Below are 15,267 nucleotides of genomic sequence, written 5' to 3'. Positions count from 1 at the left end.
ATACAGATGGAACTATATATCATCTAGAGAGAATCCAGTTGAATAAGTTATTTCCTCTAAATACACTAGTTCACTTGAGTACAGAGGATCTCGTCATGTCTTTTGTTTTGACTTGCAAGTCGTATATCAAACAGACAGTTCCCACCTGGATTTTGGGGGGGGGGAATGGATGTGCAAACGTATACAAAGCAGCAGTATTGAAACTAATAATACTGTCATCAACACCGTCCAGCCACTGACTCTCGAATAAAGATTTTGCGGTAAACCACGAGTCTCTTACATTTTACACCCCAAGATTATGATTATGATTATGAAGAACTTGCATTTTAAATTCATGTTCTACAAAAAGACTGTCAAATGTCAAACTAAAGCAAAGGGAACCAAGTCTGACTTTTACCTTGCACGCTTAACCAGGGCATTTATCCAATATATATACACATTTTAACATTTAAAAGTGATTTACAATAAAATGTCATGTCCGATTTTATCCATGTGGAATTCCGAGTGCTTATTGCTTATGCGCGATCTCGTCATGAACCGGAGCGCGCTCCTCGACAGCAAGGTTCAGGCTCTCGTAGTCAACACAGCTTTCAAGTGCAAGCGGGTCCAACCGTAGTGTCGAGTCAGAGGAACTACTCGCCCCACCACACACATTCAGTCGGATTTAACTCAGTAAAATCTTCTGTATGGTCGGGGGACACCGAAACGCAGTATGGTCCGGGAAACCAGACATTTATGGGTGGGGAATTTCTTTGATCAGTTTAATGCATTGTTGCTGAATAAAAGTATTAATTTCTTTTTTTTTAAAAACAACTTTTGAACAATATTGTAAATTTTATGCCAACACTGGCCATCATTTGAGTCTAATCATAAGTATATAATCAATATTTCAGAGGATCGACATCAATCGCCTGGCCAACAGATTCTCAATACAGTCGTTGTGCACCTGGGTGGGCTTTTCGTGTTACTGATTACAGTGGGCAGCTGGTCAGATGTACTCCATGTTCTAATCTGCTTCATTGGTGAAGCTGCGTGCCTGTTACCATCTCAAGACCTTTTGGAAGCCATATATCAGGTTAGAACTAATAATTAATTGCATTTGCTGATCTCTTCATCTGATCCCCAAGGCATCCATTATATAACTAAGATTATGTGCATAAAATGTAATCATATACTGTATTTTCACAGCATGTCACCTATGTGCCTAAAGGCCCATTAAAAAGCCATAGAAAACGGGAGGAACAAAGGAAATTGGAAAGGAAACTGGACTAGGCTTGGATGAAAACAAACTTGACCTGTGGCTTGCTCAAGATCCAGCTTGAGAACCAGCTCCACCTCAGTACAAGTTCCAGAATTTTCTGCCAGTCAGAGGGTTTGTAATTGCTCTTTGTCAAAACTCTATGTGGGCGTGTAAAGCGCACGCGCTATTCATCCATTGCGGTCCCCGTTTTGCCGCATTCTGGCGCATGCGTGCATCAAATCATACGCCTCGTGCATAGTTGGAAAAGAGTAAAATGTTTGTTTTAATAAAGAAATGTTATATGATTGGACATTATCTTGGGTGTTTCTTCAGGACACCATTTGATTGCCACAAGCTAGTGATTAATCATCGCCTTTATTTACATTTTGGACAGTTGATCCTTGCTGTAAACAGACTACTGTCATTAATTATTAAGCTTACATTCGACGCGATGCTTGTCTTTTCAATAACTAATCATGCTAAAGGCATCCTTCTCGCCGTTGTAGTTAAGACTGGGAGATGTCCGACCACTAATCTCCCACAAATACAGATGGAACTATATATCATCTAGAGAGAATCCAGTTGAATAAGTTATTTCCTCTAAATACACTAGTTCACTTGAGTACAGAGGATCTCGTCATGTCTTTTGTTTTGACTTGCAAGTCGTATATCAAACAGACAGTTCCCACCTGGATTTTGGGGGGGGGGAATGGATGTGCAAACGTATACAAAGCAGCAGTATTGAAACTAATAATACTGTCATCAACACCGTCCAGCCACTGACTCTCGAATAAAGATTTTGCGGTAAACCACGAGTCTCTTACATTTTACACCCCAAGATTATGATTATGATTATGAAGAACTTGCATTTTAAATTCATGTTCTACAAAAAGACTGTCAAATGTCAAACTAAAGCAAAGGGAACCAAGTCTGACTTTTACCTTGCACGCTTAACCAGGGCATTTATCCAATATATATACACATTTTAACATTTAAAAGTGATTTACAATAAAATGTCATGTCCGATTTTATCCATGTGGAATTCCGAGTGCTTATTGCTTATGCGCGATCTCGTCATGAACCGGAGCGCGCTCCTCGACAGCAAGGTTCAGGCTCTCGTAGTCAACACAGCTTTCAAGTGCAAGCGGGTCCAACCGTAGTGTCGAGTCAGAGGAACTACTCGCCCCACCACACACATTCAGTCGGATTTAACTCAGTAAAATCTTCTGTATGGTCGGGGGACACCGAAACGCAGTATGGTCCGGGAAACCAGACATTTATGGGTGGGGAATTTACCAGAAAATGTACGAGAGGAAAAAATTATCGAGCACTTCAAACGGTAAGTGACGATTTGCCGAGAGCGAGACAACATCCAGCAATGTGCTTCCTTCAAGTGTTTTGGGGGTAAACAATAGCAGCACACCGGTGCAGAGTTAAACACCTTAAATGTGTGCCACAACTTTCGCAGCGACGCTGCTATTGAGTTGGCTTGTTTTGGCTCACTTAACGTACGCTGGCTAGTGAGTTAGCTTTCGAGAGTCGCAGACGTCGCTAGGTTGCTAATTAGCACGGAGGGTCGCATACAAGCGCATAACTATTGGCTTCAGTTTGCTTTAATTTGCAACCCAGATGTCAGTAGCACCTCTTAAAAGTAGTAACGTTTATTGCTCGATGGTTGAAAAAAAAAAAAATACTGCAAGCGAGTTGAATGGGCTAAATGGTGTCTGTACTACTAAAGGCATCACAGTGGGTGTTGTTATGAGCTTCCTCGGCTCAGATGTCATGAATGTCAGGCGAGCGCTGACTGTCAGTGGCTGCATCCACAAGAAGTCAAACAATAGCAGTGTGGGGTTTAATTTCAAGACGAGTTTATGTATGAAAATGTGCAGGACCAACCTGCAAATTATTATGTCAGTCTATAAACATGTGGCGACGGTTCCTATTACTGCACCAATAGGACGTTTGAGTTGTCAGCCAGAAGTTTGTGTATGTATGGCGGTGAGGTGTACTCTCTTACGCGGGCTGTTTTGTCTAGCATGGCAGCAAGACATGATTTGTAGTGTTAAAAGAAACATCTAGCGTTCAAAACCACCCATATCTGCACGTTGTATCCACATACCTGAGGGGGTTTTATGCGCATTTCTGACCTGTATGGATTCAGGTAATGCAAGGTATCGTTTTTCAATTAATTCACTCAGAAGTTACAACCTGGCTTTGGTTGGAAGTCGTAACTAAATCAGAACAACACGGTTTGTTGGAACTAAATGGTGCGAATCTGTTTTTAGCTCACGTCTGAAACAGCGTGGTGAGATTTCTCCCTCAGTAGTGACATCGCAGTATCGTGTATTACACGTCGAACACATTTGACTTTTTATCGTTTATATCGTCCCAAAACCTTAACTATATCGCACATCTCTCTATAAAAGGTTGGATTTCTAAACATATCCAGCTTTATCCGCATTCATATACATGCAGTATGGTCACGCAAAGCGAAACTACATCGCAAGTACCAACTACATGATTGTTTGTATCGTCGCAAAATGCAAACTATATTATCGCCCAGCTCTGTGCGACGAATTCATGAAGGTATTATAAACATTAACGTTATGTTTTTTTCTGTAAAGCTGCTTTAAAACAATGCACGTTGTAAAAAGCGCTATACATATAAGATTGAATTGACTAAAGGCTGTCTAACGACTTTAGTGACCACAAATGCATAGTCTATCTGTTACGTGTTTGTACAAATACAATCAAAACACACAGATGTAGTCTTTTAAAAAAATGCAGGTGTGATCGAACTCATCATAATGGTGTTTTTGTTGGATTGTATAACTAGTTTGTATTGTGCTGGAGATTTCCAAGCTGAAGTTAATGAACATAACACTGAATAGCAAGATATTACTTTGCGAGTCGAACGCACACACATATAAGATTTGTGTAAATAATTTATTCATCTACCAACCGCTTTGTTGTCTCAACGGTAGACTTTTGTTCTATTTAGTTTTGAATTGTGGTAATGACGGTCGCCCCTTGAACGGGAACTAAATAAAACGCGCTCACGCTCAATTGTGACGGAATATTAAAGGAGAAATGGGTTTCTGTTGTATAAAGGAAATAAATGCAGATCTATGCATCTATATAAATAAATGCAACATTTAAGTACCCCGAAGTGATTTGTGTACGGTGACTGTCAACGCTCAGGTCAGTGCGGCAGAGGTACTTATTGAAGATGGGGGACGCGAGAATGAATAAGCAGTGTGAATAGGTTTGTAAAATGGCGACGGAGATGTCAGTGTGAGAACTGGTGTGTCAGACAGCTGCTCACCTAGAACACCCATTTGAATGCCTGTTGTTTATTACTCCGTTTCATATTTTGCTTACCAAGTGTTGTTTTAACCCCCGTGTACACCTGTCATCGATTTACGCATGTTTTGTTTATTTGTTTGATGATTGACAGCAAATTAATGTGTAGTATATTTACTTGAAGCTTATGCAAGCACCATGTTTCAAGGATTTTAAAGTGAAAAATAATGTATGTTTATTTACATAGGGCACAGGTACATAGAGGTGCATAGGGCAGATCAAGACATCCTAATGAGGTTTCAAGCCTGAATGATTTGACAGAATTATGACATTTGACTGAATTCTGGCATTCATATATACTTATTGCTTAATGGTACATAGAGCTTAAGGGTAGAAAAAGGCTATGTTGGTTATTTTGCAATTCTGTGGTGCACCAGAAACAGGCTATCAAAATCTGATATTTGTTTTCCTGCCATAATTATTGGATGTATTCAAATGAAGGGAGATATTACTGGCATATGGTTGATGCTACTCATACAGTGGCACATTTTTGTGTGAGGATGCAGAAGGCAGGCTGTTTTTATTTGAATAGCCTTATTTACATATTGCACAAATGACTGGCATGCAGGTTTGTTTTTTACTTAGCCCTTTGCAGATTGGATGTAGATGGTTATTCAGATCAGCATAATTGATTGCAAGTATCATGCAGTGCATCAGTGTTGGCTACAATTAAATACTTTTTCTGCTCTTTTTTTTTGTTGCTTTTTTTAGGTATGGACGTGTGGAGAGTGTCAAGGTGCTCCCGAAACGTGGATCGGAGGGTGGAGTGGCAGCTTTTGTGGATTTTGTGGACATTAAGAGTGCTCAGAAAGCTCATAATTCTATCAACAAGATGGGAGACAGGGACCTACGCACTGATTACAATGAGCCTGGAACTATTCCCAGTGCAGCTCGAGGCCTGGATGATAGCCTGTCCATAGCCACTCGTGGGCGGGATGTTTCAGGGTTCACAAGGGGGGTAGGGGGCCCTGTGTATGGGCCTCCTGTGTCACTCCACAGCAGAGAGGGACGCTTTGAACGCAGACTAGACGGGTAAGTGGACATAGTTTTTCTGAAGGCAGGGGGACCATTCGTTTCTTGTAACTCATCTCTCCCTCCCAGTTATTTCCGTCATTAATTGGGCTGATTTATTGTTTTGGGGGCGGGTGACATAAGGGAAATTAAGAGAACACATTGGAGGGTATTAATTTGGGCATCAAGCTTTGATGGTCGAGGTCTGTTATCGCTCACCATGTAAAGCGAGCCAGTTTTGAAGTTTGTCAAAGCATGGTGAACATGCACCGAAATTCATTATCATTATGTAGAGATTAGCGTGCCTCTGCATGGGGATTCTCTCAGAGTTGGATATCGCTGCGAAGAGAATCCAGGGCATGTTTCGGATATCAAAATATTCCGGGATTTCTGGAAGCCAGAGCGAATCCGTGACCGTGGCCTTACCTGGAATTGCCCTATTCTGGAGTACTGTACCGCCCAAGGTGGATTAATTGGTTACATCATGTGTTTTTGCTCTGTTATTGTAACACGATTACGGTGTTGATCAATTAAGACCCATTGATTGGTAATTGGATTATTGAAATGGGTGGTTTAGGATCAATTCCCTTCCATGATCTGGAGTGCTCTGGATGGTATTCTCTGGATTCTTAATCACACTGGATTAATACTACCCAATGACAAGGATATTCTATCACTACGGTTTCTTTTCTATATATATATATATATGTTTTTTTGGGGATTATTTGTGGTGTTAGGGTTTGGCTGTTAATTACATGGGAGACTTCTGCCATTGATCAACATGGTAGAATGTGACAGAAACAAAGTGAGCAAATCTCTTTATTTATTCATTACTTATTTCTAGACCATTTAAGTTCATTTTTGCTTTTTTCCTAAACACCAAAGAAAAAAAAGAATGGATTTAAAGTAGTATTTGGTCTAATATACTGAAGAAAGAACTGTTTTTTTTGGATCCACAAAGTAAAGCATGGAGGTATTGCTGTTGTGGGGCCGAAGACTTCTCAGTTTGGATGTGAAATATGTCATTGGATTACAAAGCCCCATAATGGATCTGGGACTACAGCAGACTGTGGATATGCTACAATTAAGAAGAAAGTTGATTTCTCCTAATGGACTATTCCAATGCCAATGGATTATCTCTTTTTCCAAGCGTCAATGAAGATTCCACTGGGATTTGTAAAACATTGATCGAATGCCCATGCTTTCAGAGTTGACTTGGATTATTAACATTCACAGTGATTAGAACATTGGTACCTTGTTCTGATGGGATATCAGAGAAATGAACTGTTTCAGCCGTAAGGAGGTGATGGGATAAGATTTAAATAACTGAATCAGATTTTTTTTAATGCACTGAAGAGGGATTTAAAAGGACAGAGGCATCATGCAGATAAATTTTACATTTTTATATTTTAAAAAATCTACAGAGACATTTCGTTTCGAAGGAATAATGACAATGAAGAACACAAGTAATGCTGTATGAAGGTCAATATTATGGATTTATATTTTTGGACTTCTTTCTCCAGCCTGTTTTTGATCTGTTGGTTTTTTTTTTTTGCATAGAACTGAGTTGGACATTCTACCTTTTACCTCCATACGCTTTTTGCATATCGATATTGACTTATTTTTTAAGATGCATGGATTCTTTTTAGCCAAACTATTATGTTGGATCCTGAAAGATAAGGATTACTTCAGTTTTTTTTCTTACCATTTTTTACATTCTACATTTTTAACCCCCTTTTTTGCTCACAAAGTTCTGTCTCCCTAAATTGTATTTGGAATTGTAGGTCGGGTTACCGCTGTCTGAAAAGGTTGGTATGTTCTGCCCTGTGTATATTAGCTGTTCTCTAACCCCTAGTTTGATCCCCTGTCTTTTTTCCATCTCCCACTAACAGATGTAGCTGTTAAACAGGCTGTTTTTAGTAGCTTGTTGGCATTTGCAGATTTTTACCTCACTTTGCTGTCCCTTTCCTGATTCTCACTCTTTTTCACACTCCCTGGCTTTTTGCCTCTCTGCTTTACCTATGTGAATAATTTGAATAGTGTTTGAGGCATGTTAAGAAAAAAAGGTTCAAATGACTTTAAAGAATACAGCAAAGCTGACCAAACACATAACAGCTCAATGAAAATGGAGGAGATGGCAAATGAGCTGTGGAGTGTTGTGATGCAATGTGTCACCACTGTTTGTCAGTTCTTGTGGAAATTACAGGAGTGGACTATATGTACTGTAAAGGTTGATCACAGTCAAGTTACACAGCTGGCTTCACTAAACAAAAGCATCTTTTTCTAATGGAAACCAAACAGATTTACTAGGTCAGATTTTGTTGCTACATGCTCACTATCACTCACTGTCAATGACTAACAAATGCTTATTCTGGAGAAGCTGCATCTCAAGCTTTAAATGTAATTTGTCAGGTGTTATTTCAACCTTTTAGTGATTAGAAATGACAGAATTTACTTATAGCTAATATATTAATGTGTAAATTAGTTTTGTTGCTTGGCAACCATGCACTTATTAATGGTCAGTGGTCAGTAAAACTTTGCGAAATATTAGTTTATTCTGATTATTATCATCATTATTAAAAAGATAGTTAATAAATTAATAGATAATTTATTTGTCCTCAAAGAGGAAATTCATTTTCACAGTGGGTGCGTATATAACACAAAGACAACTGCACAGTACATATGAACTTATAACAATACAATAAAAAAAATAAAAAATAAATGTAACTATTGGTAGCTCTGTTGCAAGGTTGAACAGACTTTAGGTACACCGCTTCTTGCCGTGCCTAAGAACACTTCTTAACCATGGTAATATCATTGTAATAGACTACCTTTTGTAGATTATTGGTTATTAATATTTTCTGTTGCACACTGAAGACTATTCAAGTTTGAAAAAGTAAATTAAATAATTTTTATTTGTAATTTGTAAATTTTATTTGTAATAATTTGTGTGAATTTATCAATGCAAGATTTTGAAAAACTGGCAGGTAGCTTAAAACAGTTATGTGTTTTATAAAATTAGGAGAACTCATTATTATAAATATATAATTTTTAAAGTTAGTTGGCTTGTTTTAAAGTTTTAAAAATAGCTGTTTGACTCAAGAAGGGTTGTGGAATGATTGCAGTTATGTTTTCATAGTTTGAAAAGGACTACTGAAACTACAATGTTCATGAGTTTCAAAATGGCTGTTAAAGTGAAGCTAGCATAGAGTTTAGTGTGCTTCAGCGTCCCCTTCACTCATTCCTTTTCTTTAGGGTTTATTTTGCTCCTCTTTTCACTCTCCACATGAATCATTATTCTGCAGAATGACCAGAATAAATGATGTTGAAGTGTCTCATCGTAAATTACCTTTATTCCAAAATAATGAGTTTTTTAACCTGTGGCTTTGATTTTATTATTTGAGAACGACTTCATTGTATTCATGAAACCTCATTCCTGTTAGTTAATTAAATCACAAAATGAGGCAGTAATACGCAGTTATGTCATGCTGTCATAGGAGGGAAATATGTTGTCTAGAATTTCTAATTAAAAGACATAGTTGCTTCATTATATTCATGGTAATACAGAAGAAGTTAACTGTATCTAATTGGTCATCTCTTAGTGTAATGTAATTGCAATTTCTCACTAAAAAGACACACAAAAAACAGTAGGTTAATGATTTTAAAAAATAAAGTTCATTTTAATTATATAGAAAATTGTAAATTGCCATTGTAAAATAAATAAATCTCCAGATTTTTTTTCTCTACCCTGTGTAACTTGGAATGTGACTGACCATGACATGCATAATTTTCTTCCACTTTGTTTTCAATATGGATTCAGTTTGATTTCCGAAATGCCAAAAAAGTAAATTGCAAAAAAGACTTGAAGCAAAATCCCAAATAAATAAACAAACAAAAAAAAATTCCAAGTTGTCCTGACCTGGTATCAATATTTGTGTTGAGTGCTACAGTAAAAGAAAAGTCCAAGACAGCATCTTTCCAACATGCATTTGCAGTCTGTGTATTGATTAAATCACTCTACAACGCATGTCACTTGACTCGTATGCCTGTCAGGGATGAAAATAACATTCATTTCATTCTTTCCATTTTTCTTTGCCATCCTCCATCCCTTTCCTTGTCATGTAGGGCTGCGGACGGTCGGGAGCGCTCTTACGATCACAGTGCCTATGGACACCATGAGCGTAGCAGCAGCAACAGCAGTAGTTTCGATCGCCAGCGTCACTATGAGACCGATTATTACAGAGACTCTAGGGACCGGGCCCTCAGTGGAGCCAGCGGGAGTGCCAGTTCTGCCAGTGGCAACATTGGAGGCGGCTCATCAGGGCCCAGTGTAGGTGTTGCAGGGAGTGTTGCAGGAAGCAGCGGTGCTGGTGGAAGCAATAGCAGCACTGCTGGAGTAGGAAGTGGCGGCTCGACACCGGGAGGCATTGTCTATTATGGTTCACGAAGCCGGAGCCCTAGTCGTTTTGAGACTACAGAGACTCGCTATGAGCCCCGTGCCCGTGAAGCTTTCACACTCGCCAGTGTTGTCCATCGGGATTTATACAGAGAAGAAAGAGGCAGACGAGGAGAAAGGACATACCACCACAGTTGCAGTGGTTCGCCACACTCTTCGCAGTCACACAATCCATCACCACAGAGGCTGCCGAGTCAAGCAGCGCGGCCGGCACGCTCCCGCAGTGGCTCAGGATCCCACAGTCGTTCCTCCAGCTCTGACTCTGTCAGTAGCACCAGCAGTAGCGGCAGTGGCAGGTAAGTGCAGTAAAGCATCTTGGTGCATTTCATTAGCATATCGATGGCAGTACATGTATGTGTGTATATATATATATATATGTATATATGAAGACTTTAGATGCAAAAACCTCCGTCTGAGTTTTTCTGAGATTTTGTTTCTGTTAAATGAGCATTTTTATCAGGCTACTGTTTAGGTTCAGTAATTTCACTATAATGGCAAAGAAAAGGTTACTAGTCAGTTATTGAATGCCTTATTTTAAAAAATGTCCAATGTTATTTTCATAGGAGCCTGATAAAAATGCTCATTTAGAAGAAATAATCTTGGACAGACTTGGAGGTTTGAAGTCTGAAGTCTTCACACACACACACACACACACACATATATATATATATATGAAAAATGAAAATTCTGTCAACATTTGCTCACCATCATTGGGGGACCAGCAACTGTTTGGTTACCCGCATTCTTCAGAATATCTTCTTTTGTGTTTTACACATAATTGAAACAAGCTGGATATTTAGTTACATAGTAACTCTATAAAATTGCAAACACTTTTGCTGGAAAGTGATGGCATATGGTGCAAAACATTGGTTTATATTTTCCAGTACTTTATAACTGAGCTTTCAAGACTACCACATGTCACTTTTGCAATTTCAACAAAACCTCATCTGTTAGCTAGCTAGCTAGATAGTATTATCTTTCTGTAAAATCTGCAGAATTTTCAAAAGCATTGTAGATTACATCACAGAAAATCAAACATATAAGTTTGCAAGGCATAAAAATGGATGCAAAAGATCTACAAATGTAACATTTTTAGTGGCAAAGCAACACTTGACTGGAAAAGGCCAAGTGACTGTTCCGTCAACTAGCTCAAAACTCCCTCACACGGGTCATCATTAGGGCCTTTCACACCGCGGGAACCTTTTCATAGTACCAGAACTAATTGTGGAACTACCCACTTTTTGGCGTTTTCGCACCGCCGGAACTGGGTGCGATTTTAGTACCGGACTGCCTTTTTCGAGAACCAAATTAGCTCCTACTCCGGAGCAGGGTCTAACCAGCACAACTGGTACTAATCGTGACGTAAGTAGACATTGATTGGCCAAACGCGTATGAAAACGCCCTCACCCGCCATGATTTAAAACGCCGTGTAAACATACTGTAAACATTGTGTCAACTTATTTCGCAAGTATGGAGAACAGCGATAGATGGACGGACGCTGAAGTGCAGGCACTTGTAGCAAATGTAGCACTGCCAGTTGTCGTTGGAGATTCTTAGTCCTCCTTTCCATTCTTTCAATCGCTTTACGTATACGTCGACTTTCCATGTCCATTATTGTGAAACCCGCGAGACACAACAAAAACACAGCTCCGATCACAGCGTCCTCCATCCTCCTGTTGTTAATGTTGTTCTTCTTTGTTTCTGTTGTTGAACGCCGCGCACAAATGACGACGCTGTCGACCGGCTTACGTCACAGCAACTTTGGCTCGTCAGTTTGAGTCAGGACTATCTGTTTGGCTGATGTAGGTTTGGGCAACCTATTTGAAAAGTGGCACAGAAATTACATGGCTTTAAACATGTCTTAGCATGTTGATGCTTCAATTCCAAAATGATCTTTCAGAACTTGTTCTTGATCTTTGGACTCAATCCACATGTTCATGTAATTGCATGTGATAGCTTTGTTTTTGGTGGTCTTGGTGATCACCTAGGTTTTTTAAGTGGTCAGTAACAATGGATACTGATTACAAATTAAGTAGTTAGTCAGCAACAGTAAACATGCTTCTGCTGCCATTCATCATTACTTATCACCCAGTCAACATTTACTGTTTTTACAGATGCTTGTTGCCTTTTTTTTTTAAATTAAATTTTCATAGGATGCTAGAAACTATAGTACCTATAAAAAGAAACCAAATAGGTTTTTAAATGTGTTGTTTTTCACTTATAATTAAGAATATTGTTCTGTTGATCAACTTTCTACTAAATTTATTACAGCTCTGATGAGTAGCCTATTCACCTCCTTACTGTCACAGTCAATGCACAGTCAATATGTTGTAGATGTACCTTTGGTCTGTGTGGAAAGGTCTCTGTCCTCATTTTTTTTTCTTCCTGTAAAACTGATCAAGCTCGGGAGATTACATGAAGATCGTTAGTGTACGGTGACCCAGTGTTTGAGGACGACTTGCATTACAGTAGGTAGATTATAGCTGTGCCACCCTTTTTCCGATTCTTAATTATTGATTTATCTTTTTATTTATTTAACCCCTTACTTGTGTTAGAATACATTGATTGAATACATTGATTGTGTTGTACTTCAATCAGTCAAACCTCTCAACCACACCAGTTATGTCCACGTAACTATTTATGTGTCTTCTAAATCAAATTGTTTGCACTAGTGATAAATATTTATTACATTTTACATTTCTTTTTTTTTTTACTTTAGACATTTAAAGGGGTCATATGATGCGATTTCATGTTTTCCTTTGTCTTTGGAGTGTTAAAAGCTGTTTGTGCATACAGAAGTTCCGTAAAGTCGCAAAGATTAAAGTCTCAAACCCAAAGAGATATTCTTTATAAAAGTGAACACTCAGCAACGCCCTCCTAAACCGCCTCGTTCAAACACGCCCCCACATATCTACGACACTGTGTGGGAAGATTTGCATAACACCGCCCAAATGTATACGCAAAGAAAGAAGGCGTAACTTTTATTCTCACTGTAGTATTAGGCTCGATCGAGATGCATCGGCACTGCGCAGACCGATCGGTGTATGACATCAAAGTACCACGAGAGTGATTGGAGAGCAAACGACTCTTTAAGCTTTTGAATTGCTCTCTCGCGGTACTTTGATGTCATACACCGATCAGTCTGCGCAGCGCTGATACATCTCGAACAAGCCTATTGTTGCCGCCATGTCGTGGAGCCGTTGTGTGTTTCGTTGCGAAAGCCAAACTACTTTGTTTTGCCTTCCAAAAGAGGACGCAACTAAAAATCAGTGGTTAAGTTTTATTTACAACACTGTTCCAGAACAGTACAACCCAAATATTCGAGTGTGTGCAGCACATTTTATGGAGGAAAGTTTGCTGAACTTGGTAAGGGGCGTAACATTTCCATCACACGCTTGAGGTATTCGGCCAATCACAACGCACTAGATAGCTGGCAAATCAGAGCACACAGCGTTTTTCAGAACGATGAGCTTTGTAAAAATCGACGCGTTTCAGAAAGGCGGTGCATAGAGGAGCAACAATAATGTACAGTATGTGGAAAATAATGTGTTTTTTTAACCTTAAACCGCGTAAACACATTGCATTACACCAAATACACCAAATAATGTTTTTTTTTTTTAGCAATGTCATATGACCCCTTAAAAAAAAATCTGTTTTTCTGAGACATTCCTGCTGATTCCATGCTGTAAAGCAGCAAAACTTGAAAAAGTCCAAGGGAGGGAATAATTTTTATACCAACTATTTTTTTCTCTCATTCCTGACCCAGTTGCAGATTTGGCTTCAAGCACTTTGAGTCGGCATATTGGGAGGGATGCCCTGGAGCAGATATGTGTGTAGGCCATAACGGCTCTGGTCAAGCATTGCCCCCAGCAGGTTTTAGACTAACTATATAACTTTATCTTCGTGGGAATCTCTTTTTATCCTTCAATTTAAAATAGGCTATAGAGCCACCTGAAATGTTTCAGCACAAATATTTAAACCGTTATAGTTGACTATATCAAAGGGAATGCATTTAGTTTAGTTTTCCCCCTTTAAACATTTAGTTTTTAAGCATTTCTAAAAGACAGAAGCCTTATTGGTTTTGTAGATGTATTAAAGGGGTCATATGATGCCTACTATATAGTATAGTAATAATTTAGTACTTTCTCCTGTTTTATTGTTGGTTTCCTCATTGCTGATCATTTGGAATGAGGATAAAAAGACAAAAAAATAAAATAAAATAATGTTCTTTTTAGCAGCATCATATGACCCCTTTAATCGTAGGGATACACGATATCAGTATCTGCCGATAAATGTTCATATTCACTGTTATCGTTATGGAACCGATAAGAAAATTTGGCCGATATATTAAAGCCGATAAATAATGCATTATTTCCTTCAGAGACACTTCAAATGCGCACTGTTCGCCATGATGGATTTGAATTGCTTGAAATATTGGAGTAACTTCGAAAAAGAAAATACAGTTAAAGTGCAACATGTGCAGGGCAAGTCTGTCATAGGCTACACAAAATTTAAATGAGAACATGTACTGTAAAATAATGTTGTGGAATCTTTGTTCGCCCCTGTTTTAGCGTGTTCTTACTTGAAGAGCGCATTCACTACCTTAATGACAAGCACTTTTAAGTTCACTTGTGCATTTGCAGCCTTTTGTGCAATTGTACATTGTAATTTTGTTTATTTTATTGTTGTGCTTTTTAATTAAGAATAACAAAGAATCCATCTTTTGTTTTAGTCACTGGTTCAATAAAAAATTAAATGTGTGTAGATGTGTAAGCAAAACGGTGACAACTTACAAAAAAAATAGGGATGCACCGAAATGAAAATTCTTGCCCGAAGCCAAAACCGACCAAAATTAAACACTGGGCCGAAGGCTGAATACCGAATACCGAACACGGTTTTTCGAGTTTTTTTCCCCATGTATTTTGCCAATTGTTTTTTCACCATTGCATAAATTAAATAGCCAAAATGTGCTTTTCAAAGAAAAAAAATCAATTACAAAACAACAATTTAAAAATATTTATCACTGAACATTTTTAACATTCTAGCAGACACAATACCAGGGTTCCTCAAATTTTTAGTTTAGCTCCAACCCTGATCAAACTCGCCTACCTGTGATTTTCTTATGATCCTGAAGACATTGATTAGCATGCTCAGGTGTGTTTGATTAGGGTTAGAGCTAAACTCTGCAGGAAAGTGG

At 38.6% G+C, this 15,267-nt stretch overlaps 1 protein-coding gene across 1 annotated transcript in view; it reads left to right on the top strand.

Annotated features, from left to right (window-relative positions):
• Window positions 1–2,373: 2,373 nt before the first annotated feature.
• LOC107716126 (msx2-interacting protein-like) overlaps window positions 2,374–15,267 on the top strand; it is a 35,261-nt gene continuing 22,367 nt past the window's right edge. Inside the window, exons 1-3 of the mRNA XM_016522464.1 lie at window positions 2,374–2,579; window positions 5,315–5,635; window positions 9,740–10,366. Coding sequence (XP_016377950.1) covers window positions 2,497–2,579; window positions 5,315–5,635; window positions 9,740–10,366 — 1,031 coding nt within the window. The 5' untranslated portion in view covers window positions 2,374–2,496. The remainder of the gene's footprint in view (window positions 2,580–5,314; window positions 5,636–9,739; window positions 10,367–15,267) is intronic.

The sequence above is a fragment of the Sinocyclocheilus rhinocerous genome, unplaced genomic scaffold (assembly GCF_001515625.1).
Source record: "Sinocyclocheilus rhinocerous isolate Xijiao unplaced genomic scaffold, SAMN03320098_v1.1 scaffold148, whole genome shotgun sequence".
Classification (NCBI taxonomy): Eukaryota; Metazoa; Chordata; class Actinopteri; order Cypriniformes; family Cyprinidae; genus Sinocyclocheilus; species Sinocyclocheilus rhinocerous.
The sequence above is the reverse complement of the archived record's forward strand: the minus strand, read 5'-3'. Positions and strand labels throughout refer to the sequence as shown.